The sequence below is a fragment of the Acromyrmex echinatior genome, chromosome 15, assembly GCF_024713525.1.
Source record: "Acromyrmex echinatior isolate Ae372 chromosome 15, ASM2471352v2, whole genome shotgun sequence".
NCBI classification, from domain to species: domain Eukaryota; kingdom Metazoa; phylum Arthropoda; class Insecta; order Hymenoptera; family Formicidae; genus Acromyrmex; species Acromyrmex echinatior.
In genome coordinates, this window is record NC_141866.1 from 6,432,361 (window position 1) to 6,458,158 (window position 25,798).

The following is a 25,798-nucleotide window of genomic DNA, read 5'->3' on the forward strand; positions in this document are numbered from 1 at the left end:
TCTAGAATAGTTTAGTAGGAACAGAAAACAGACCAACTGTTACAAATGAATTATAAATGTAATGTCTGTAGTTATAACGTTAATTGAGGGGTTGGGCAGAATAAAGACACAATTCTACTTAGGTCCTTTTTTGAGCAATTAGCTTTTTCATGTAATATCGATCGTAATAGAGAAGATTTATAACATGTAACTTCTTAAAGACATTACATAAATTCATTTAATATTGTATCCATTTATGTATAATAAAAAAAGTAGCAAGTTATTTTAATTTTTATTAATATTAAGATTTTGTAATTAGGCCTTTATTCCGTTCTCTTAATTGTTCTTAGGTCGAGCAATATACATAATACTTTTGCAGTAAACAGTATTACAACTAATAACTTAACTGTTCACGCGCCTTCATCACCGCCAGTATTAATGCATAATAATTCACACGTTAACGCTGAACAAGCGCAAGTTGTCAGTCATAGTTTAAGTCAAGCAGATGATGTGATAACTGATGAACAAACACAACAAAGCCAGCCGGTTAATTCGAACTGTGTGTTAAGGTTTATCAATAACCTCAAGGTAAGATTATTAATAAGAAAGAGAAATTACACGAGATATATGAAAAGATTTTTAACATATTATTATAAAATTATTTTATTTTTAGAAATGTTTCGCAAATCAATCAATGCGAAGAAATGCGAACAAACAAAATCTGAAAAAATCTGATTCTATAAAAAGTACAAATTCCGGCGCAAAAGGTAAAACGAAAGATTGGAAATTAGAAGAAATTGCAGAATTTATTACATTATATAGAAATCTATATTTTCCTTCTAAAATTTTTTAATTAATTTTGTCAGATTGGATTATAACTAAGTTGCTTAATGATTTGGCGCTTATTTACAATAGTTTCTCGTATAAACAGGAGAACGCAAATAAAAGACAATGTTTATAAAATAATATTTCGTATCTTTCTTCTATTATAAGTTTAATCTTATAACAGTTATATCAAAAAATCAATTAGACTTAAAAAAACTTGTAGAATTTTGGAATTGATCGAGAATTCTTTGAGAAGTTATAACAGTATGGCTACGAATTGGAAACGTAACAATCGAAATCATAAAGAACGAGAATAACTCGAACATAAGAGATAATAGTAGCATCATTTCTAATTAGATTCATAATTTGCATTTAAAAGTTACCGAATTAATACATTAACATATTTATGTTTTAATAATATTATCTTTTTATCCTTGTACCGTTTTCTATTGTTTTGAATATTTGTGTTAATTATAATCCACACAACCAACAATAACAATAACACAATATAGCAATATTATGTTGTAAATTCGGATATATAAACATCGCTTCATCGGACATAGAGTTCGCCAAGCGCGGCCATTTTTGCTCGCGACAAGGGGGCACACACCTTGATACCCCGTATGAGAACAACGCGGGTCTACGGGGGACCTGGTTAGGGGACCTTAGACGTGTATACGCTGATCGCTTTGCAAAAGATCCATAAACGCGGCGTGATGCGCGACCAATCAACGCGGCGTGGCCAGCTGCCGTGTGGGTAATGCCGACCGAGGCGGCATGAAGCCCCGGTTCATTCATCAAAGCCCTGGTTACAGCAGCAGCCCCCGAAAAACTCTCCCCCTTGATACTCTTCGACTTTGACGTGCTGCCTCGGCGCCATTTCGAAATACGTTGAAACGCATTTCGACGAACAGGCCGAATCAAACGTTTTCCCATCTGTTTCTAATAAAAATTTTATAATCTTTCGCAATTTCAATAAACTGATGTACGATCAAAAAATATATGGATTGTTATTTCTAAAAGATAATTTTTATTCTAGGGACACACCTTTATACTTTAGCATACATCGGTGAACCAATGCTCCTTTCTCTTTCTTTAGCTATTATTAAGTGCTATTTATTTTACGATTATACATGCAGTCGCTGCCGGCAGAGAGGATTAGTAAATCTCCAACGTGACGCTCATAATGGATGCATTAGCAACAATCATTATTAAAAAATCAGTCATCTTGTATATCAATCGTGATGGTAGATCAGAGCAAGGGTCTTCGCGTATCAAAGGTGTCCTTTCCGAACACTGTCGATTCGAAATCGTCGTTAAATTCGCAACACCATGATGCCGGTGCGGCCACGATGTATTCTCATAGTTTGTCCCCGACATGACTTCGCTAGGACGCGAAATAGGCGAGCGTGCAACTGCTGCTCGCTTACAGTCGCACGCACGCACGTACGCACGCACGTACGCAAGTATCCATCCCCCACGCGGGATTTGCACGGTTTTCATTGGCTCGGTTAAGTTTGATTAATCTATTCGGTCGTACCATTGTTCGAAACGCGACGGGCAATCTCATTGGTTGAAAAGGGCGGACGATGCACCGCACGGGGGGCTGCATTGCCATTAAGGGGGAGCAGCCATCATGTTCGCGTGAACTGGTTCTGTATGTTTTTCGCTTGTCCCATCTTATTTCCCCTTCGACGACAGCGGCACTTCGTTTGTGTGGAGCAGGAACATAAACTACAAAAAGGAGGAAAGGAAAGTACAGTGACCAACTAATAGAAAATATGACTTGGATAAATAGTTGACTAAATTTTTATTATTAAATAAAGTAAAAAAATCAACATTGCACTATATTTTTTAAATTATATCATGATAGGATGACTTTGGTGCAAAATTAGAGGTAACTTTCATTTTGACATATGTGCTGGTATTATAAAAATTTGAACCAAAATAATATCGTTTTTTAGAGTTAAAGTTACCCAATTGGATCAAAATTACTTCATTTTTTATTTCAAAAAAGACTTATAATATTCTTTTTTAAAAATTATTAAATTGAACAGTAATTATAAACGTCGTAATAAAAGATGATCTTATCGCAAAAGATATTCAGTATAATAATACCATACTACATATAATATATACAATGAACATAATCTTTTTTTTTTAATTGATCAACATGAATTGTAAATCTACGTCATAAATACACAAGAAAGGATATTTTTATTATAAATCATTATTATTGCGTAAGTTCCAACAATTGCGTCAAAAAATTGAAGTAATAAATTAGTCCTAGAAGTTACGATTTCAAGACGTGCATTAGAAAACGCTTTAGGCAATGACGTAAGGTATAGTTATGGCAAAGTGAAAGGATTTTGCATCATCGAAATATTAGCTCCTATTAGAAATTTCCGTAATATAGTTGTTTTATCTTTGAAACAGTTAGCTTTAGAGCAATTACGCCCGAGAAGCAATGCTCGGGGTGTCAGAAAACATTTTATTTTATCACATCGTCCTCTTTACTTAACAGAGCTGCACTCGATATTCGAAGTGTTAGGTAATACCATTGTAATAATTGTGTATGTAATAATTGACGATAATTACACAGAAATTTATAACACATTACCAGACTGCATTTCTCGGAGGAAAATCGCATTGGCCGTTTTATGTCGCATAAAACGATTTTATATTGTGAAAAATATATATCTCGGATATGCATCGCGGCGCATACAGGCCGAAGTCACGCAATGCACGCGCACGCACGAATTGACTGTAAGGACACCCTCAGCTAGATCTCCATCGTGAGGGTGCGGTTTGAATCTGGGAGGTCGTCACACTTATCAGCTTTACAGTTGCCTATACATCTGTTCTAGTTACCGTATTGAAAAACACAACTAATAACTATAAAATAAGATTTTAAGAAAAAAATTTGATAAAAATAATATAGCCCTTTAAAACAATTTATTACAAGATGTATTCGCCAACTTCCAATGTGCATTCTTTGCGATAAAATCATTCTTCATTGCGCCATTTAATTTACCGTATTTTATTTTAATTACTTTTAAAAAAGGATCTCACACAAAAGTACTTTCTTTGAAATAAAAATTATTTCTTGCAAAAGAAACTAACATCAACTAACATAAACATTTTGTTCCTATTTTGATTAATAGATATAAATGACTGCAAATTATATTCTGAATGAAAAGTTTATTGTTAAAATATGAATGCTAAGTTAGCATTGTATTTTACGATGAAAGTTCTCACGAAAATACGTGACCACGCTGTATTTTTTGTACCAGTTCTTGACCTACCACATCGCTATTGGGGTCAGGGCAATTTTGAAGCAACAGATTGGGAGAAGATTTGGTAGGATTGGTGACGAGAGAAAGGCAAGCGATGTTCAAAGGAGCCGCTCTTGAAGCAACCCCGTACCGCGCTTATGGGGGGTTGGAACATGGGCGGGGATCATTGAATAGCGAATTACACACGGAGGCAGGCAAACGATACGTGAGGTCCAGGAAAATATTATGTGACATGACTCGGACTTTTAGTCTGACAACAAATTTCGATGTATTTCTTTTTCTTCATTTGATCATGTGCAAAATAAATTGATTTTGTTAATAACGAAAAAAGGCATACCCTGGAAGAACACAAAATCACATTAAGATCAAGATGACATCAAGCAAAAATCATTATAGAAAAAGTCATAGTGATGTCATTCGATACACGTCATTTTGACGATGATTTTGTAATGAATTTTTCATATGATCATAATGTTTAAGTGATTTTTTATTTAAAAAATCATTGTTATGTAAAAAACATTTATTATATTATAAAATTATCGTTAAAAATGTATCAAACGACATTATTACGATTTTTCTTAAAATGACTACTAAATGTCATCTTGATTTCATTATGATTTTATGTTCTTCCTGAGAAATGAGAGATGATTATTAATTATATTTTTAGTATTACATAAACATAATGATTAATAATTATAATTCAGGTTATTACTTGAAATATAATTTTCAAAATATAATAATTAATATTAAATTAAATATAATAAATAAAAAATATAAAAATATAATAAATAAAAATATAATAATATATATTCTCCATCTATATTTAAAATTCTCTGCACAAGATCATATTGACAAAGAAAATTGATATCAAATATAATTTTCTATGTTCTTTTTTGCCTTTGAAACCTGTAAGTTTAAGAAACAATTTCAACATACGATTCAAATTTGACAAAAATAATCTCAATATCATCATTAAAACAATAAATGTATAAAGTAGCGCGAATTCATGACATCAACGTTCCTAAATAAGTCAGGTATACTGAAATCGCAATTCCACATCTATGACATATCCATAAATATGCTTACTCAATAAGATATGAAGGGTTAAAGATAGAAGCCGGTAAGGGCGAATCATTGTGCGGTGGTACTTTGTGCTGCAGGAACTTGGAGACTAGGCAGTACAAGAGAGAAAGAAAGAGGGAAAGAACGACCACCTACTTCGTCGACACAATGGGGCACAAATGCGTGGCGACAGGACTCGTAGATATACGGCAGGCTGATTGCTCGTTGTCACTGCGCGCCCGATTGTCGGCTCTTCGGGGCCCACCAAACCCCCCACTGTCTCTTGACGGGCCCATGATCAACGACGGTTCGCGGGGGCGGCTGAAAACCAGGAGAGCCTGACAATTCGGGACCGATCGCGAATTATGCACGCTTCGCTTTTTAGGCCGGTCGTCTCTTTAAATACTGCCCAGTCTCGCAAAGTATGCAATAATAAAAGGAGGGAGATAACATCGTTTTCTAAGATATGCAATAAGTTCCAGTTAACAAATCTATTATCTGTTATACGCCTACGAACTTTCAATCACGAACTTTTCATGTTCGATATTAGACACAAAAAAATGATTTTATTGAAGTTGGTTGCTAGAATTAAAATTTTTGCAATATTGCTTATTGTTTGATTTTTCTACATAATTATTTTGATGGCCTAACAAAATTATTTTCAGATTTTGTAGTTGAATTTTTCAAATATTTCACTAAAATTTTTTGTAGAAATGAAATATGCACTTACCTTGTTAGCGCAAATAGATATTGATAAGATGATACTAACAGTATAGTCACAGAACACGACGAATTTTTCGCATAGTCCATTTATTTATATAACGTTGCATTATACAAATCGGATATAATTGTCGTGTCAACAACACGTTATGTGCGATATATATAATAATTGAACTGGCCAATTGAATAACTTGCGGGAAGAAGAATCACAACGTCGACTGTGATATAAGAATATCTTTATCAATAATTTTTCTACGATTTAATACGATGTACGCATAAATATGTACAGCTTATCTATCAAATATATGCAATCATTTATAAATATATATATATATGTGTGTGTGTGTGTGTGTGTGTGTGTGTGTGTGTGTGTGTAGTATTTGTATTATATTATTACTTTAATAAGGCAATTCTAAAGTGGTAAAGCATCTGAGGCATCGCTGTTTTACAACTGCCAAGTGCTAATCACTCTAACGAATAAATCTTCGTAATTACGACACTTCTCAGAAGTCGGTGAGTGGCTTACCTAGGTACGACTTAAACGTGAGTTTAACTCTATCATAAATATGCAGTGTAACTTCGTCGTGGAAAAGCTTACATGTACCATCTATAAAGCGATTATAGGATATTTACAATTGCTTGTGTTTTATGCACAAATTACCGATTATATAATCATAAATAAAATAAATCTTTTCTCTAAATTTCGAAGACTATACAACATATTTTACATCTACTTCAATCAGAAACCATTCAAGAAATGATATAGTTATCGCCGAAAGAATATCTTTTGAGTTTCTAATAAAAGTAATAACATACAATAATAACGCAAATAATTATTTAATATTAAAAGCTAAGACACACGTATATTCTTATAAAGAACAGTTTAACAGCAATCTTTTTAAAACGTGTGCAAATTTTATCAATTCAAAAATCGAGCCTTAAAAAAAAACAAAATAAATAACAGTAACAATTTCTTAAGCTTCTTCCTATAATTGCGTACAAGTCGATGTGCGATCGTTTCTCTCGCGCGGTTAAATTCAGTGAACTCTTCCGCAAACCTGAGAATCGATGCTGCCCAAGTACGGATATCCGCTCTTTGCTTCGCTAGGACTGTGCGGAGTCACGTGGGGCGCCATCCCCGTCGAGACTGGTACCCCGGAGGAGGATGCACCACCTTGCACCATGCAGGCGCTCATGTTGGACCCGGTCGGGCTGACGCTACCCCCCAGACTGCCCAGATTGAGATTCGTGGAAGTTAGATTGGAGGCAAGGTTGCTGCTGCCGTAATGGGAGGCGTTGAACAATCTGCAACAGGCAAGATCGAAGGTCTGCTCACAAGGAAATAAACGGCGATAATAAATTATAGTATTATGTAATATTACGAAACTTCTACATTCCTCTGTCTTGTATTAACGTGATACTTAAAAAAAAAAAAAAAAAAAAAAAAAAAACAAATATTCTCTGAACAATACAAATTACATAAATAAGAAAAAGGGATAAATGAGAAAGTGTCATTAGAATTTTATTAATTGCTATTATTAACAATGTAAAAGTAATTCAACTTTCAATCTTAATTTTAGAAAGGCCTGGGAAAGATTCTTTTATTAAAATTATGAATATAATATTATGAATATGATGTAACAATTGACGAGCTTATTAAATATTGATGGAAAAAGAGATAGATATTCTCTCACGAACGGCATATATCAATCGGCAGTTAAAGGGAATATATTACTCGCCAATATTCGTAATTATATCTCCGTTCGACATCTTGAATATAAATTAACTATTGTACGTGCGCATACGTACGGACACGTGGGGAGTAAGCGATACGATGAAATGAGTCGCACAATGGTGAAAGGTGTCCACATGCGGTAATACGAAAATGAAATTCCGGCGTGTTCTCTCAATGTGGTTACTGCCGTTTGCAAGGCGATACCGCACTCACACATGCTCTGCGAATCGGTTAGGGCGTGTCGAGGGCGGCAGTGGCCGATTTCCAAACACCGTCGCGGCCCTTTGAGCATTCTGATACACTACCATGATTAAGGATCTCAGATCATTGTCCCTTGAGTGGTAAACCTTTGCCATTGCTTTTATTATAATATTGTTATTCTAAGATTAAAAAAATAACTATAGTTATTTTAGTATACCTGAATGAACAGAAGTATGGAAAGATTAATCATTCTTCAGTATCTTTGGAATTTTAGAGAAACAAATTCATATAGACTCTTGATGATATAAATGTGTTTTGAAAAGTACATAAAATTAACAAATTGGTGATTAAAAAACATGTTAGGAAAAAAGTTATAAGAAATAAAATTAGATAAGATCCAAAGCTATAAGAAATCAATTCTTAATTAAAATAAACTTGAAACGCGTATCGATATTTTGAGACGATTATAGCATACGATTGTAAAACGAAGTCGGCCCTTTGAGCGTTTTCGCCATGACGCTTAAGCACCTTAAATCCCGTCGGTGCCAGACCTAGTTCGCACTATAACTTTATTTCTTTCCCCCTTTTTTTATTTAGAAGGTAACGCGACGTTTCTGGCGGAAGCCGCGCGATTTATCGACCATACTCCGCCCTACGAATCTATTTTCGTACAGAAGAATGTCTCTCCTTCTCTGCTCACAAATCAAATTTTTTTTCTATGGTCACGTTAACGAATTCTTAAGAATTTAGTGGCAACCAAAATTTACAGCTCGCGATTCTTCGGAATTAAAATCGGCCGTCAAATAAAATATGGAACCTATATTAAATATTCTCTCGAGGCAAATCGATTTCGACTATATCGTCTAAAAAATTTACAAAAACGTAAATTCCGTTTTATAAAATATCTTTAATTTTTAATTTTTATATTAATCTTCTTTTGACTTTTTATCAGAAAATAATTCATTATATCTGAAGTCTTGTTAATAGCTTCAGTGCTATTTGAATTATTTTCAAGTATCTAAATTTGTATTTTTCTCTTGACTAAAAAATCATCATTAGAATGAAATTTATGATTTTTTCTGACGTTTTGGGACAGTTTCTCTAGCCGAAAGCACATTGACATTTCCGGGTGGCGAGATTTGTTTTCTTCTTCTCGGATGGAATGCATCGCTAACATAACTCATAACCATTTCACGAGGTTTCTGCGTTTGTCTAAACATAAAACGGCAAAAACGACGACAATCATCGACAGCAACGAATTCGCTCGAACTTGAGAGAACCAGCTACGGAAAGCGACCCCCCACGAGATAGGCTGACGCTCCACCGGGGGTCCATGAGTATTATCCCGGATGTTTAAGACCGGCGAAGCTTCGCTCTGTGCACCACGTGATGGCTCGGCACAGTGAGCCAGTCCGCTGTTGTACAAGGCCCAAAGGGGCCCAAGCGAGACAGTAAGCCCGGAACATCGCCGCGAGAAAGAGGCGCGCGCGGCAACGCGCGGAGATAAAGACGGCGAAGCCAGGGTGTTTCGAACAATTAATTCAGCCATTGTGGCGTAATAACAGGTTGCCGGTGGCCGGGTTGCTACAGTGTGTTGTTACACGCCGAGCGGACGAGCCGATTCACTTGAGTCAGAGAGATAGAGCGCGCGAGAGAGAGAGAGAGAGAGAGAGAGAGAGAGAGAGAGAGAGAGAGAGAGAGAGAGAGAGAGAGAGAGAGAGAGAGAGAGAGAGAGAGAGAGAGGAAGAGGAAAGCGAGGGAAGAAGAGACGGAAAGCACGGAGAATGAGGAAGTGAGAGAAAGAGAACCAATGGGGCCCTGCCGACACGTTTTCTGTGTGGTCCTCAATTATGTTGCTTCTTGGGCCTCCATAATGAAACGCTACCGGCTAATAATCCAACCCGGGTCTTGATCCTTCGACGCAGGGTGTATGTACCTGTGCCGTGATCCAGCTTTAACCGATCGCGGCAGCGCCGCGAGGTAGCAACGATCGATCGCGAATAATCGTTGCGGGGGTGTCCACGGACGAGAGATATCGCGTTCGATTACCTATCCACGTGACTTCAAATTTCAGAAAACGAATATTTATAAAATTTTATGAGCTTATAATAAGGCGAAAAATGATAAATTTGATTTAAAATAAAAATTTTTGCGTAGATTATTCATCAAGATCTGAGGAATAGAATTAAACTTACTAAAGCGAGTACTCAATGATGATTAAATTTTTATATTAGAAAGAAAAAACGCTATTCGAGAAATCTGAATACGATGATAAAAAATCTTGTACGAAAAAAGTGCATAATATATGAAAGACGGTACGATTTACGAAACACCGATTATTAAATTAGCAACGATTTTTCCTGATAGTACACTACACTGTTCGCGCGATTTTCTTTCTGTCTAGTTAATTTACAAAATGAACATTTCGACAAACATAATGCATCAGTTGCTAAAACTTACCCGTAATTGTCCGGAGTCGCCCGCGGCCATTGCTGCTGCGCCGCGTAGTAGTTCTCCCCGTAGTTGTAATGCTGAGAATAGCCGGCGGTGGTTGCTGCAGCGGCAGCAACGCTCGCCTGCCCGTAGCTCTGATAGCTCTCTGCACCATTACCGTAGTGCTGAGTTTGGAAGGGTAGACTCATGTTGAAGGCGTTCAGCTGTTGGCTGTTCAGCTGTTTGCGAAGCCTGGCACGCCTGTTGCTGAACCAAACTTGCACTCGAGCTTCCGTTAACTTTGTTCTGCGAAAAAAGAGCATCCAAAAATATCAGGAAAAATACAAATCGCAAATGTATAGTTTATGCTACCACAAAGTCTGCAGCCTTATAATTTTTTGCATTTTCCTGCGATGTGTAATTTTAGTCATAAATTATAATAATTTATTCCATTTAACATATAATTTTATATAGTAAAGATAATTGATGTAATTAAATATATTGATTTAATACTACACGAATAAAATTTTTTTACATGTAATTTTTTATGAAAAAGAATTCCTAAGAAATTTACTTTTGTGCAAGTTCCTCTCTGGTGTACACATCAGGATATTGCGTCCGATGAAAAGCCGCTTCCAATTGTTCCAACTGTTCGCCGGTGAAGGTAGTCCTGCTTCTACGTTGTTTCCTCTTCAGTGCGATGCCAGGCTCGCTTTCCGTGTCGGAATCGTCACCGCTACTTCCAGCTGAACACAAAGACCGCGCTATTTAAATACGCAACTTTAATTGTTTTCCAACATAGGTACATAGACTATACAAATGACACCATGTCAAACACAAACTTGTGTTGTTCCAACTGTAACACAATATTACATTGCTTGACATTCTAAAAAGCTAAGAGCGTGTAAAATATATCAATGTTTCAAAAAATTATTTAACCTTATTTATAATTATATTTATAATAAAATTATTAAAAGCCATTAATCTTGAAAGATTTACAATTTAATTCTAAATTAAAATTATGAGTCTTATAGATATACTAAATCCTCGTTATAAAAATAAAAATGGAAGACTACAATGCACTCTGAATGCACACTATAAAACTAAACTTTCACATCAAGTACTTTACACGGTGTAACACAAAGTAAAACAGCATGTTCTAGTTGGAAAACAGCCTTTGTTATTAAATATTCAATTTAGGAGTTTACATATCAATTAATTATTAACGGACTTGTCGCAGAAATAAATAAAATCATCTCACTATCCTGACGACTATAAAAATTTGATTCTTTTGTTAATGACATTGTCCCTGTACGATGTAGCCATAACAAATCTTTTCTTCCAACATTCCACAAATAAATTAAATAAATGTTTTAAATGAATATAGATATTAGCTGAGAACGATTACAAAAGACAGTTATGTAATTTTAATCGAAAACTTGCAAAAATTTATCATTAATATTTGTCAATTTTTCTAATATAATTGTAAAAAAACATATTAAAAATTTTAACATATTAACGAAAATGCGAATATTCTACTCGTACATTAAAACATCATCGATAGTTTCCGAGAGGAGAAACGCAAGCGTGCGTTCCTTAATAGCGGCGAGAGCATCTTTCGGTCCAGCACGTGCTGCACGTCAGATACCGAAGATAGGAAGCGAGTCGTTCACGCCCACAGTTCACACGCCGGTCTCAGCAACCCACCATTAAGACCCTTCTGATTACAGCCATGCCCAGCCGAACCTATACTAAACTAAAACACCGGAGAAATTAGGGTTCGCCGCGAAGAAATTAAGTTCTTTGACATGTCCCGTCCCACCCGAGCTAAACGAAAGCCCGTTTCGAAGAGGAATCGTTGCCTGCCTCCACGAGACACTATTTATGGAATTTCGAGTTTGATTTGTAACCCCTTCGGACCTAATTTGTTCTCCACGGTTTGTCTCTGTTATGCTGACTTCAACAACTACATCGATAATGTTATAACTCCGTCTGACTGATAAATGAATAATTTAATATTTTATATATTTTACATTTCAAAAATTCCATTTATTAAGTTTATCAATTATTTATTATTACTATTTGTAGACATTTAATACTTTCTTTCTATAAGTGCACAGTTTTATACAAATGGGGGATATTTTTGATTAGTGTACAATATGTAATTTCTCTGAACATATATCGAGATAATGTCAGAGATCTTGTATGTCTCTTTTTATAACTGTACTCCGTAATTTACAGACTTATTCTCGGATTAAGCTCAACCGATGGGAATAAACGTCTAAATCAATAGCACCTGCGCGAACATCAGCCAGAATTTGAGAACACGAAGTGCATGGCGGTTCCTGCCAGATTAAAGACTGCCGCGCGCTCGTAAATCGTCGCGAAGATTTCAGGTGCATGCCCAACGACTTTTCGAGATTCTAACACTTTTCACGTACTATCAGCGCCTGCCAGTACTTCATGAAGCTGAGAGCGAATATACATAAAAAAAGATAGCAACCTGTATAGTTTCTACAAAATAAATTTAAAATTATTCTCAAATTTAGCATAAGCTATTAAATTTGAATATCAAATTTGTCTTAAGAAAAAAATCCTGGTTTATATTAAAATGAGTAGCAAATACGAATAAATTATACATTTTTTAATGACATGAAGATAAAAATACAGCTATATGTAGCTATATTATTTTAGAAGAAAATTATAAGCACAGTTTTGCTGAAAATCTAAAAGTTTAACTACGGATATTGAAATAATTTTGTTGGACCATCAAAATAATTAGGTAGGACGCTCAAACTGATTGCAAAATTTATTACAACATTAGTCTAAAGTTATTTTTAAATTTGTATCTAACTAAATTTTTAGATACTTCAGCAAAACTTTTCTTTCCGTGTATATATAAGGAATAAATAATTTTTGCGAGATTGCAGCGTTCATAACGGGACTGTTTACTATTAAAAAGCTTCTATATCTTCTGAACTGAGAGCAGTGTTACAATCGCGAAACGTCGCGATTTGCTGGAAAACGTCGAAATAAACATCGGTGAGAAAGATTGCGATGCTAAACAATTACTATCGGAGAAATGACCGGAGTGGCCAGGCGATCGCTGGAGTTGCGGACGTGGTGAACGGCGAAGGTCTCAATCACGAGCCTGCCCCGCAGTAAGAGCATCTAAATCAATAGAGGGTGCCGTTGCGTTCCGCGAACAAAACGGCGGATACAGGGTGTGTTGTTGGCGGTTTGTAAGATTAGAGGCAGGCGGCCGGGTACGAAGCCGAGGAAGACCACACGCCGCGGTTGATGCCGCGTAGGTATATACTATATATATGCGCGCGGGTCCATCCGTCCTCCTTGCACCGTTGTGGAATCCACGCCATCTCCTCGTCTTGTTCCTCAGGTTCGACTGCTCTTGCTCCTCTTAGTCGTTCCATCCGATTTCTTCTCTTTCACGTTCCTCCCGACTCTGCTCCACTGCTCCTGACTTCCTCCTTCTCTGCACGAGCTACACCCGGATCTGTCCCTCTCTCTTGTCGCCCTGCGCGATCGTTCCTCCCGATTTCTTTGACGGAGAGACAGACCGCGGGGTTATTTATCGCGCGTGTTCTTGGCTACCGGAACCGTCGGGTGATCTTGCATTCTGGGACTGACATGCCGGCGAGGGGAGAAAGGTGCACGGAAGATGAATGGACGCGAGACGAAATGATTGAAGTGTGTATTTGTGAGACCTTTTAAGTTCCCTCGCGTTGATTGCATCGTGCATCCGATCTACTAGATTGTTTGCTATTTCTCATTTTGTCGCTATTTAACGACTTTGTATTTAACCATTCATTTAACTTCTACTGTTTTCCTCTTGAGAGAAGTAATTAATATACATATATGACAAAAGAATATATTTATGAAAAATTAAATTGTGTGCGTCTGTCTGCGTGCTTACATCAAACGCTAAGTATTCTTGTAAAGAGAGAAATATCAGGAAGATCCTTATCCGTATTCTGTTACTTGACTATGATGATGTGTTATTATCGCATTAGTGCATCAATCGCTCATGTTATCTCGCTCTTTCTCCTCGTTCTCCAATCCACGTCCGCGTTATAAGCCGATCCAATACATCGCCGACTTCAGTGCTAAACCATCACGCTGCGATTGAATGAAAAGAACGAAGGTTCTACGTCCGAGGTGTGCATTCAAAAAGATTTCGTCCCTGCTTCTTCTTCCTCTTCTTCGTCTCCGTATCCTTTCCTTTCGCGGCGATGCATTAGCGGCGGGAACAGCGCCTGACTTTCTTCTTGTTCCTCCCCTTTGTTCGAATCATAATACATAATTTACCCGGCCTGCAAACGCGGCGAACCCAATAAAGATCTATGCGTCTTCCTCCAGGACTTTTATTGAAGTATTCATAATTGAATCGCTACCTTCGGGGCAATTTTATCTCAACGTCGTGACTTATTAACGATTCCTCGCGTAAAATATATTGGCGATAAATAATCGATCGCTTTATTTAGAATATATAGAATTGTCTTCATGATGAAAAGCACCCGGAACAATTACACTGAAGTACCTTTCGGCTAAATACAGGTTTGAAATTAATTCTGTTGAATCAAAATAATTGTGTGAATCATTCAAACTAGTTACTAGAATATCAAAACATTTTGTAGCATTATTTGAATGTCTTAACATAATTATTTTGATGGTCTAACAAAATTATTTTCAGATCTGTAGCTCATCTAAAGTATCTAAAAATTTAGCTAAATATAAGCTAAATATAATTAAAATAATTCTGTAGGACGTACAGACTCATTGCTAGAATGTCAAAACTTTCTGCAGCATTGTTCATCTGTGTCTAACTAAAATTTTTAAATATTTCAGCAAATCGTTCTTCCCGTATTCTTATTATTTCAATATTGATCAGCTGCTTTAATTGTAATTTGACTCTCGTTAAACCACGTAATATTTATTTGCAATGAAAATATTTCCAACGAATAATATGAATAATATCAAGAAGATGAAAGTCGCTTTCACAACAGCGCAAAAAGGTTGTTCAATGCGACAGGAAGCAACAGGTCGAGCACCATCCGTGAGTCGTTGCGCGAAGTTGCAATCTCGGGCATACGTCTAATCAAAACTAAATCTTCCCGACAAGGTAATAAACTCGACACATCTACGCGCCACGGGACGCCTAATATTTCTTCGCACCCCTTACCGCCAGTAATAAATAAAAAAGATAGGAATTCCCCTTTACGTTTCGCCGACAGGACCTATATTCCTACCAATCCCCAGCGTGGCCACGAAACTGCTGGATACTTCAATAAGTAGAACTCGTACATATCTCGAGATTCATGTAACACGTTCAACACGAATGTGAAATAAACGAAATACAAATGATAACGTCGCGAAAAGCATCTACGTAATAATTACATCCCTTGGTCCGATCGGTAATTGAATCTCTTATTACTTCCATATATGAGCTGATAGTTATAAAGACGTTAAAAACTTTCGACTTTAAAGACTGTACGGAAAAGGATAACGATTTCCTATCATATTACGCATATGGGAAAAGTGTCGAATAACATTTCAGATCGGGCACTTTGAATATATGGGCTACAAACGGTTGATCGTCGCGGCCGCCTTGCTTCAATTAACTTAGCACACGACTACGCTATAATTACGCTTATTGCTCGATTAACCCCGGGCACTTCATTTGCGTCCGCCCGGACGTGGTTTATGCAGTGTTAAAACGACGATACGTATTGCGAACTTTGAAAATATATTTTTCGATGATGAACCGCACCATTTCCGTGTAAAAAATCTTGATAGTCTCGGCAGATCGTATCGCGATAATAATAAATATTACTCGTAACACTCACCAAGAATACCATCGATAGAGTGATTTCTGCGTAGGTCATCACCGGGACGTGTCTGATTGGCTGGTCCACGTAGAAGTCTGGTGATACTAGATACGGAAGGTGCCGATGCTTTGTCACAGACTCCGTCCTGCTGGCAGAACCGCGTTGGACTAGTTAGCATCATTTTTCTTTCAATTGATATTTCTTTCATGATTTAAATGTCGTTGTAAATTTTCCAATAATTTATATAATATAATATCATGAAAATACACATTTAAAAAAGTTACAAATAAAAAGCAGCCTATACTTTTGGTATCCTTATATTTCTAAATTACTTTTAACACACATCGCTATCATTTACTTTAGATTTTGCACGGCTTCATTTATTTATATAAAAGTAAGAAAAATGTTACATAACACTATGTCTTCATCCACTCTCTGGTGTGCATGTCATAATTTTCTTTTTTTTGTATCCCTGATAGAAATGTATGCAGTTTCCTAAATACCCATCCAGTTATTATTTAGTATTACTGTGTATTCTCATTAGTTGTAACAATATTGCGTAGGAAATGAACAAAAACTTGATAGAGTTTGATTCAGTGGTAAAGCAGTTTCTCTAGTAAAAATATGTGTAATTTATGTGTGTGCGTATACGTGTAGATACCTACTCAGTTGTTGTCTAATATATCAATAAATTATTGTTAGTTAAAATATCGCGTAATCCATTTATTATCCTATTTTTGTCCAGTAAACGTGTCTCGCATATTTTTTGTGCACACTAATTGCAGGTAAAATGTTACATCTTGATTGGGATTCTAAATAATTTTTGTTGTCAATTACTAAACAAAGAATTAATATTTAACTGTCTAATAACTTAGAAAATGCATAACATTTCTATCAGAGATGCTATAATTTTTTTATTTTTAAACATACATTTGTTTGTCATCGTTATATTTGCTAATGTCTGACGTTTTAGTTGAAAAAAAATTGTTACAATATATTCACTTTTATGTGACATTTTGCATAATATATGACATGAAAGATTAAGATGTTTTTCCTTCTATGATTTAAAAAAAAAAAAATAAGCGTAATGGATGATATCAACAGACCTTTATCAATTTCTCGCGTATCTCCCAGCTGAAGATTCCAGGGTTCTGCCGCCTAAGATCTTCGATCCTTGCCTCGACTTCCGGCGTGGCGACTCGCGGTTTGCTGCCACCAATCACACCGGGTCTTATCGATCCTGTTTCTTGATACCGATTCAGAATCTTCGAGACGCAGCCATGTGACACCCTGAGCTGTCTCGATATGACGCATGGCCTGACGCCGGCCGCTGCCATCTCAACGATCTTCAAACGGATATGGTTCGGTAATGGACGGCCGTTGATGAATACACCACCTAGCTGGTTCACGCGACCCTGTCCTGCAAATGTAATAACACAGAACCGTTTATCATAATGGCACGTCATGTTGTCTGGTACATCTATTTCCACGGTACGAGAACGACGGGTCATACATGATTATTTAATAATAACGGAATGGGCAAAAGACCGTCACGCAAATTTCGGTGTCGGAGACATCAAAGACTTATGATGACGTAGATCGAAATCACTATTTTAAAAGACGTAATTTCCGGCGCGAGAAGTACAGAAAACGCAATATAGATTTCTACGGACTGTTTCTTACGAAGTAATTATCGGCATGTACCGATGACAATATTCGAAACTATGTGTATGCAGTTAAATACATTGTATCTCATGAGACGAGAAGAAAAACACTACCGTGCGCTGGATGATAACGAAGCTGAGGAAAAATAGTGTATTTTCTCGGCGCTGTAGTATTATACAATGCAGCACGGCGCAAGTGGCGTGACCATTTTTCTAAATGAGAATAAACGGATCCGCGTACAAAGATGACGGAGGAGAAGAAGAGCAGAGATTCAACTTGCGCAAAAGAGGGCCGCTTAGCAGACAAAGCGCGGCGACACGCGAGGTGCCGCTCAAACACCGCTAATTACCGGTAATTAGCCTACCTCCCCCTGCCCCTCCCTTCCACGACATCCCCTTAATTAACTTAATTATAATCATGAAGTCAAACAAACGGCGTTACACGCAATGAGCAAAGCGGTCCTGGTTGGCAAAGGGGAAGTAAAGAAGCGGAATGAGATGCGCGCGGATGTGCGGTGGCTCTTACGACGATGCGCCGCGAACGTGGACTTTGCGTGCTTCAGAAAACCACGAAAGAGGGCCGCGTCACGAGTTACGGCCCTGGTTTTGCACAGAGTAGTAAAAGCCATGGGTGAGGGGACAAGAGGGAACGTCGAAGCGGCTTTAAAAGCCTGGGGAGCCTTTAAAAGCGCTCTCTCTTTCGCGCGCGGGGACAATAGGGGAAGTCCTCGACAGACAACCAGAGGCACGGCCATATTCTGCGTGTTTGTATCTATTTACATAAAGGAAGCTTTGCATAAGAGAAGAGACGTACTTATGCGCGTCTCTCGCGGATACTGCGTGCGATGCTCCGAATCGGAGCTGTGATGTTCTCCACACCGAAGATGCTGCAACCTAATGGTAAATCCAAATGTGCGTATTGCTTATATTCTTTATAATAAAAAACATCAATTTCTTAATATATTACACTGTTAATTTATACATATACTTCTGTGTGCTACTCGATTATTTCTTTAAATTCCATACAACTCATCTCTTCTGGAAGTAATATTCGAACTGTGTCTAGACTTCGCCCATATACTTTATACTCTCTTTTATACTTCTCTTTAGAACTTCTCTTTCGACGACTTAAAATTATTCAAGAGCGACGAGAAAGAGTTATCGCGGCAGGTTTTAATGGCGAAAACTAGTGGAGCTCGCGGTGCGTATTGCGAATCCCCGACAATCCAAACATTTTCACGATCGCATTGGGGACCAGCGGCGCACGCTGGCGCAGCGCCAGTTCGTGATATATTCTCAGCTGGCTACCTGCTGCGAGAAGCGCGGGGTCTAAGGAGTCCGCTAATTACCACGGCGTAATTCAAAAGACGACCCCCTTCCCGGGCGCGTCGAGCTCTCCGGCACAAAAGTAGTCCCGTTTCGTCGTTCATCACAGGCCCAGAGATTTACATCCCCCTCCGTTCCCCTCCATCACTCCGCAGCCTTCTGCTGCCCCCTGCCCTCTCTGAGACCCTCTCGCGCTCAGTAAGGACATATCCGCGAGTGCGTGCAACGCACACACTCCCACACACAGTGCCGGTCGTGCCGGTGTGTATAGGCCGGGTTACGGTCCCGCCGGACACCTCTCCGGTGTATGACGTCAGTCAGGCCGCGGGGCCCGACGGGATTACAGGCAAGATCAAAAGGCGCCGACCGCCGCCGCCGCCGCCGCCGCCGCCGCCGCCGCCGCCGCCGCCGCCGCCGCCGCCGCCGACTATGACGACGACGACGAGCTTTCGGTGCGAAGATATTCGTGAATTTCTGAAAAAATGCATAAACTAACTAGGGATCAAAGTCGACCAGTAGCAAAGTATTGAATAAATATTTAGTAATTAGTCGAGAAACACTATTAATTAAATACCTTAAGTTAAATAACATTTTGGTATTCTTAACTTTTCTCTGTGAAATGCAAATCAAGCCATTGAAATGTAAATTAATTCATTTCGGTGATTAGTTTCACAGCAAATGTCATTCGTATTAACGTATGTACTTAGTAAATAAATTAAATTTTGAGTCAAATTAAAGACATTTCTTTGAATTAAATTGTTTAAGTTTTAGTTAAATTAACGACAAATTAAGTAGAAATGATAAGCGACTTATAGGAATAATTAAAAATAAATGAAGTATAATTGACATTATGATTTTAACAGTGAAAGCTAAAGAGAACGCGAGGGCACAGAAATTGTCGCAATTAGAAATAGGAGAAGATGCGACCTCAGTATATAGACCAGAGTAATTTCTCAGAAAAGAAAAAAAGAAATTGAAGCATTTTCTTTCATCTTGGTAATAATTGGCACTAATTCCAATGAAAGGAAAACACGAGAAAGATAATTGAAGACAGATCTAATATCGATTTTCCCATCGAGATCCCCGTCTGCGATTACGAAAACGGCTAAGAAAATCCGTGCGGTGGCACGAGGCAAATGCCAAGAATGCCAGACTACTATTCGTCGCACGTGCAATACTTAGACGTATACATTATTACGCATGCATATGCATCGCGCTGCGATCATTGCATTCTCGCGCGAGGCTCGCTTTAAGAACTCCAGCGTTCGTAACTCGAGTCACGGAATCGAAAGTTGAATGTTGCCGCCCGTGCGAGCAGGCCCTTTACTCACGTTTTTGTTCCCTATTTGCCGATGAATATTGTTCGACGCATTCTTGCGGAACGCGCCGCCGCTACGTGCGTTCGCGGATTTTCCCACTGCGTCTCGCGCGATTAGTCTCGGTATCGATTGCAAAAGCCCGAGTTGTCTATTCTCCTCGATCGGAAATCGAAGTGATTTGTACACATGTCCGTGGAATCTACGAGCCTTTGTCTCGATTCTAAAATATGGCAAAAACGCGTTCAATGATGAAAACTGAAAGTAAGTAAAAAGATGGACGTTTGAACAATAAAAAAAAGAAGAAGAAGAAGAAGAGATTCTTTTCTTCTTTTTTAAATGCCATGGCATTAAGTTTGGTTGTAACAAAACGATTTTCTCGGGAGGACAATTTAATCCAAGCAGCTGGTGAATGATTTATGTCCTCACGTAATTTATTATGGTAGAATCGCGGTGGAATCATTTTCGCGAGACTCGTATGGTTCGTATGATGGACCACCCTGTGGTCGAGTGAGACCGTATGGTAAAACGGTCGAAAGAAATAATTTCCAGCATGAATTATTGATAACGGGCGATTGATTGTTCAGCGATCAAGACTTAATGTCCATGATCCGCGTGCGGACGTGACGAGATAGCGGGGAGGACCCGTGTCTGATTTGAATTCGCCCGACGAAGCGTCGCGCATCGTTAATTTTTACCTGCGAGGCAGCGACGGCCTCGTCGGGCCGAGGGTGCTCTCCGAGGGACACGGAGGTGCTTAGAGAATTCCGAAATAATTGCGACATACGTCGCCGGCCGTTCATTATCCGCGTGTCGTGAGACGTCAATTAACCCTTTTTCTTCCTCGGATCGGTCTCGATAAATTATTACGTGCGAAGAGTCGACGTACACTGTATTTTGTGGCCGCGACACTACCGCGGTTCACGAGCCGCGAGCTGTACAATTACGCTCTCTACAAGACTTTTCTTTATGATAATCCCTTGTGCCCCCCTTGTCGCGGCCCCCTTATCGCTCTTAAGCAGTAATAACAACGTGTTATCTCGATATTAATTGAATCTCATTAAGGGATAGCGATCAAGGTATGCGATCGCTCTAATTTTCGCATGATGAAGTATACGGAACGTCTCACGGCTCGCAGGAATTACAGGATGCGATCGCTAAATTTGTTATTCGAGGCTTTTAACTGTAACTGATCATCATCCAATTACGACACAGAGCCTCCCGGAGTCGTTTCGATCGCGCATCGTTTCATCTGGCGTTCCTGATTATCGATGAGTGAACCGATATAATAGAGAGCAATTAAAAAAAATATTCTTCGAATGTATTACTTTCTCTATATATTATATTATACATTAAAATATTTAACATTAATATATATTTAATTCTTTATATAAATAAAACATAATAGAAATATGAATATAATATCATGTTACGTTTCTCTCAAATTGAAAGAATATTTTTTTAAATTGTACATCAGTAATATGTAACTGAAACACAGAAAAAGGATACACGAAAAGAATAGCTTTGCTTAAATAAAAAAGTGCAGCTAGATATAAATCTAATAATAATAATCTAAAATAATAATAATTTAAAAATAATAATAATGCTGGACAATCAAAATAATTAATTATGTAAAAAGCTGAAGAATGATGAAGTGCTCACTGAGAAAAATAGTCTGGTTTGATTAAATAGTAATTCTGGTGGAAAATGAACGAATCAGAATTTTCTGGTTAAATTTACTAATCGAGATAACTAGAATTCTGATTAATAGGTATAATTATTCTGATAAAAATAAGAATTCTCGAAGATTTTATCAGAAATATTGTATCAACCAGAATTCCAGTTAATTAGAATTCTAATAAATTTAACCAGAAAATTCTGATTCATTCATTTTCATCCAGAATTTTTTTTTAGTGCTGTTAAAGAGTTTTCTAGATGATCCATCAAAATTATTTTCCGATTTGTATCTAACTATAAATTTTTATATATTTTAGCAAAACCGTTTCTTCCTGTATTAATAATTTATTAAAATATTATTGTATGTAGCATTAATTCTTAGGTACATTATGCAATTCTTTTTTTTCTGTAAAAGACATCGTTTACGCGGCTTAACAATAATTGCCGAGCGGTGTGCGTACGAACAATTCCAAAAGAGCAAAGGGTTAATTTCACAGGCATCGAGCGGAGCGACGAAAGTTCCGTTGCGTCGATTACGCAATCTGCCACGATACGAATGCGGTGATCGGTCCCCCGGATCGGAGGATGCTGGATGAGAGCGGAAGGTGCACGCGCGTACCTGAGTGGGAGTAACCGCATGTACCAAAGGGATGCATGTACTTAGTGCGTGCGGTGTGAGTTCCGAGTCGCGCGAAGACTTCAATCAACGTGCCGTCGCCCGGGGCCTATCCGATATCAGACATTAGGTACCCACAGGTACGGGATACGGGTACCACCCCAGGACTCTTTCAACGATCCGACGCCCACTACACGCGAACCTGTATATCGAACTTTATTCGAAAGTGGCGTTCCCCTTCTCTCTTTTTCTCTCTGTCTCTTGTTCTCTGTTTTCCTGTATATTCCTCGGAACGATGGATAAACAATCGAGATTTAAAGGCGCACGTGAGTGAAAGCGATCCGATCGTTCGCCATCCGGGATCCTTTTCTACATTATGTTGATTGTAAAAGAAAAGAAGCTAACTATTTAATTGTAAAAGATGAACCATATGACTGATTGACAGTAAGAATAATATAATGTATAATGTATATCGAACTTTTATATCGTGTCGATAGAAAAATGATACAAGTAAAAAAATTATATTTTCTAGATAATAAAAGAAAATTGATCTAAAACTTTAAGTTCGAGCTCTTTTGTTGTCTCAAAAATGCTAATTTTTATACTTGTGTCACTTTTCTAATAATACAGCAATATGATATTAGATATTGTGGAAATTATCGACAAATTGAAATAAAAGGTGAAACAGTTATGTCATTTTTCTATTGCTTCTTTATAAAGGTGAAGCATTAATCTGTTCGATTAAATATGTAATAAATCAAAGGATGAAAGCAGCATATTTTTTTGACCCCTTAGGTTGAACTGCCCCTCGAAATTTACACGTCAGCATCGCGCACTGTTCCATAACTCATAAATTACACAATAAATTACAGAATAACGTACGAGCTTCTATGTGATTATGCACAATCTCTTCCTCTCTCTCTCTCTCTCTCTCTCTCTCTCTCTCTCTCTCTCTCTCTCCTTCTGCCTCTGTGTCCAGGTTTTTAAATCATCATAGTCAGCATGTCATATTGCAAAACGCACATACAAATTCTTTTTGAATTACGTAACGGCATTAAATACTATAAGTTTTCATGAGTGATAAGCTCGTGGAATGAATTAATCAATCGGGCCGATTGCGTACAAGTCAAATATAGTAACGGTGTTATAAAGATAGCAGAGTCGTTCATTGGGAATCGCACATATACATGCGCTGACGGACAATAGATAATTCAGTCAAAGCGCATCGTAAAACCATTAACATCGACTATAAAATATCTGCGACATTGTTGCGGAAACGCCGGCGGACGTCGAACATTGTCGTGAAACTCGCGCTGACGTTAATTGCGATATATTCTCAATGAGGCAAAATTTCTAAAAATAACGAAAAATATTATTTTTCCTTTATGGAGTTATAAATATAAACGAAGCAAATTTTGGAGAACAAAAAAAATTTGTTATCGTGAAACTCTCAGGAAATACTAATTACGAATACATAAGTTGTCAAACTCAATCCACCACAGATAAACAGTACTTGCCTTTTTTAATGGACTTATATATTTCGTAAATGAATGTATCTAATTATATTATTATATAACAAGCAATGGTATTTATTTTTCGTAAGAAGAACCAAAAATAAAATCATATACATAAAACATATTTTCGTATAATCTCGTATAAAAGCATAATAAAAGATCATAGAATTGCGATGTTTTGACATTTAAATAATTTTGAAAAATTGCTGTAATATATTAATAAAAATTACAAAAAATTACAAAAAATTTACTTTATTCTTGCATATCACCATATTCATTGCTATATAAATAAATAATTTGATGTTCATGATGGACCGGTGCATTATGAGTATATTCTCCTTTATCACATTATCAGTAAATTATTCGGAATTTCATTTTTCGCGCGAAATGTAAAATGTATTTTTTATAAAATAATCTCCTAAAGATATATTTAAATATCCTTTATACAATCTTGTTGCATTGGAATATTGTGAAGTGTGTAAAATTTCAAATTAATAATTCAGAAGTAAAAATATCCATATAGAGAGGAAAATCATTACGAAGACACTACGTTTTGCTCTCTCTCTCTCTCTGTGTGTGTGTGTGTGTGTGTGTGTGTGTGTGTGTGTTGGATATTTTTTATTAAATTATTTTTACCTTGAAAAGGATAACCAGTGAAGTAAGGTGCCATATTGATAGTGCTGACTGCCATCTAGCTGTTCCTTTTTCAGAAAGAATTCTCTTCCGTTTGTTTCTCTCTTTTTTCTTCGTTTCTCTCAGTCACCAGCAGCACCAACTACACCAAGGATCCTCACTTCCGTCGATTTCGAGTCCGGCTCACAATCCTATTCACAAATCAAAGTCTCACTTTCTCGCATGCGCTTAGCGATGACGAGCAGCGTTCAGCGGTGACAATGGTAACACTCGATTTCGCCTTCACTGCGAGGGGTCGAAATGAAAAGAGGACTCGCTGCCCTTTTTATTTTTTTAATTTTCGCTTTGACGCAAAGCAGGACGGACCTGTTGGCTCCGAAGTCTCGGCTGAAACTGCCGGTTTCTGCGGTCGCGATCGTCGAGGGCAAGCAAAAGAAACGAAAGGCAGGCACGAAAGGAGGAAAGCCTCCGACGGAAGGCTCCGCCTTCGTCGTGGGGCCCCTTTGAGGAGCGACCAGCCGACGGTCCCAGCCGCGCTCTTTCATGGCTTTTATCGGCGCCGCTGCATTGGTCACCTGCCAGGTGATCTTGCCGTGTTGGAGGTGGTCGCACGTCCAACTCCGCCTTGGAGAACAGACCTTCCTCCACCACACCACCCACGAACGAGGATGATGCAAGTACGTCACGTTCGCGCTCGGCTTACTTAGCTCTCCCGGTGACCGATAATATCGATATCGCGCTTCGATATTATAAGCTTCCTACGGCTGATCAACATCAATTTTTTTCAACACGACTCGTTTGATTCGAAAAAAAAGATTCGATCTTCAAACGGACGCGATTGACATTTTCGCGGCTCGCGAATAAGTTTACTGTTCGCGATCTTAATTTTATGATAGTTTTTAAACTAATTTATAAATTGAGGAATGTATAATTCTAATTGGCTTCTAACTTTTAG

The 25,798-nt window shown here is 37.7% G+C and overlaps 1 protein-coding gene across 2 annotated transcripts; it reads right to left on the minus strand.

Moving 5' to 3' along the window:
• Window positions 1-5,955: 5,955 nt before the first annotated feature.
• LOC105153038 (protein gooseberry) lies at window positions 5,956-25,272 on the minus strand. Of its 2 annotated transcripts, none has more exons than XM_011067656.2 (6): window positions 24,847-25,272; window positions 17,204-17,517; window positions 16,116-16,242; window positions 10,826-10,997; window positions 10,279-10,557; window positions 5,956-7,187 (listed from the first exon to the last, which is right to left on the minus strand). In XM_011067656.2, exons 1-6 carry the CDS (start codon window positions 24,899-24,901, stop codon window positions 6,920-6,922), a joined length of 1,215 nt encoding a protein of 404 aa, XP_011065958.1. In that variant the 5' UTR covers window positions 24,902-25,272; the 3' UTR covers window positions 5,956-6,919. The 2 variants fall into 2 exon arrangements, with proteins under 2 accessions (XP_011065958.1, XP_011065957.1); XM_011067655.2 differs by having other exon boundaries at window positions 16,116-16,245.
• Window positions 25,273-25,798: the final 526 nt, after the last annotated feature.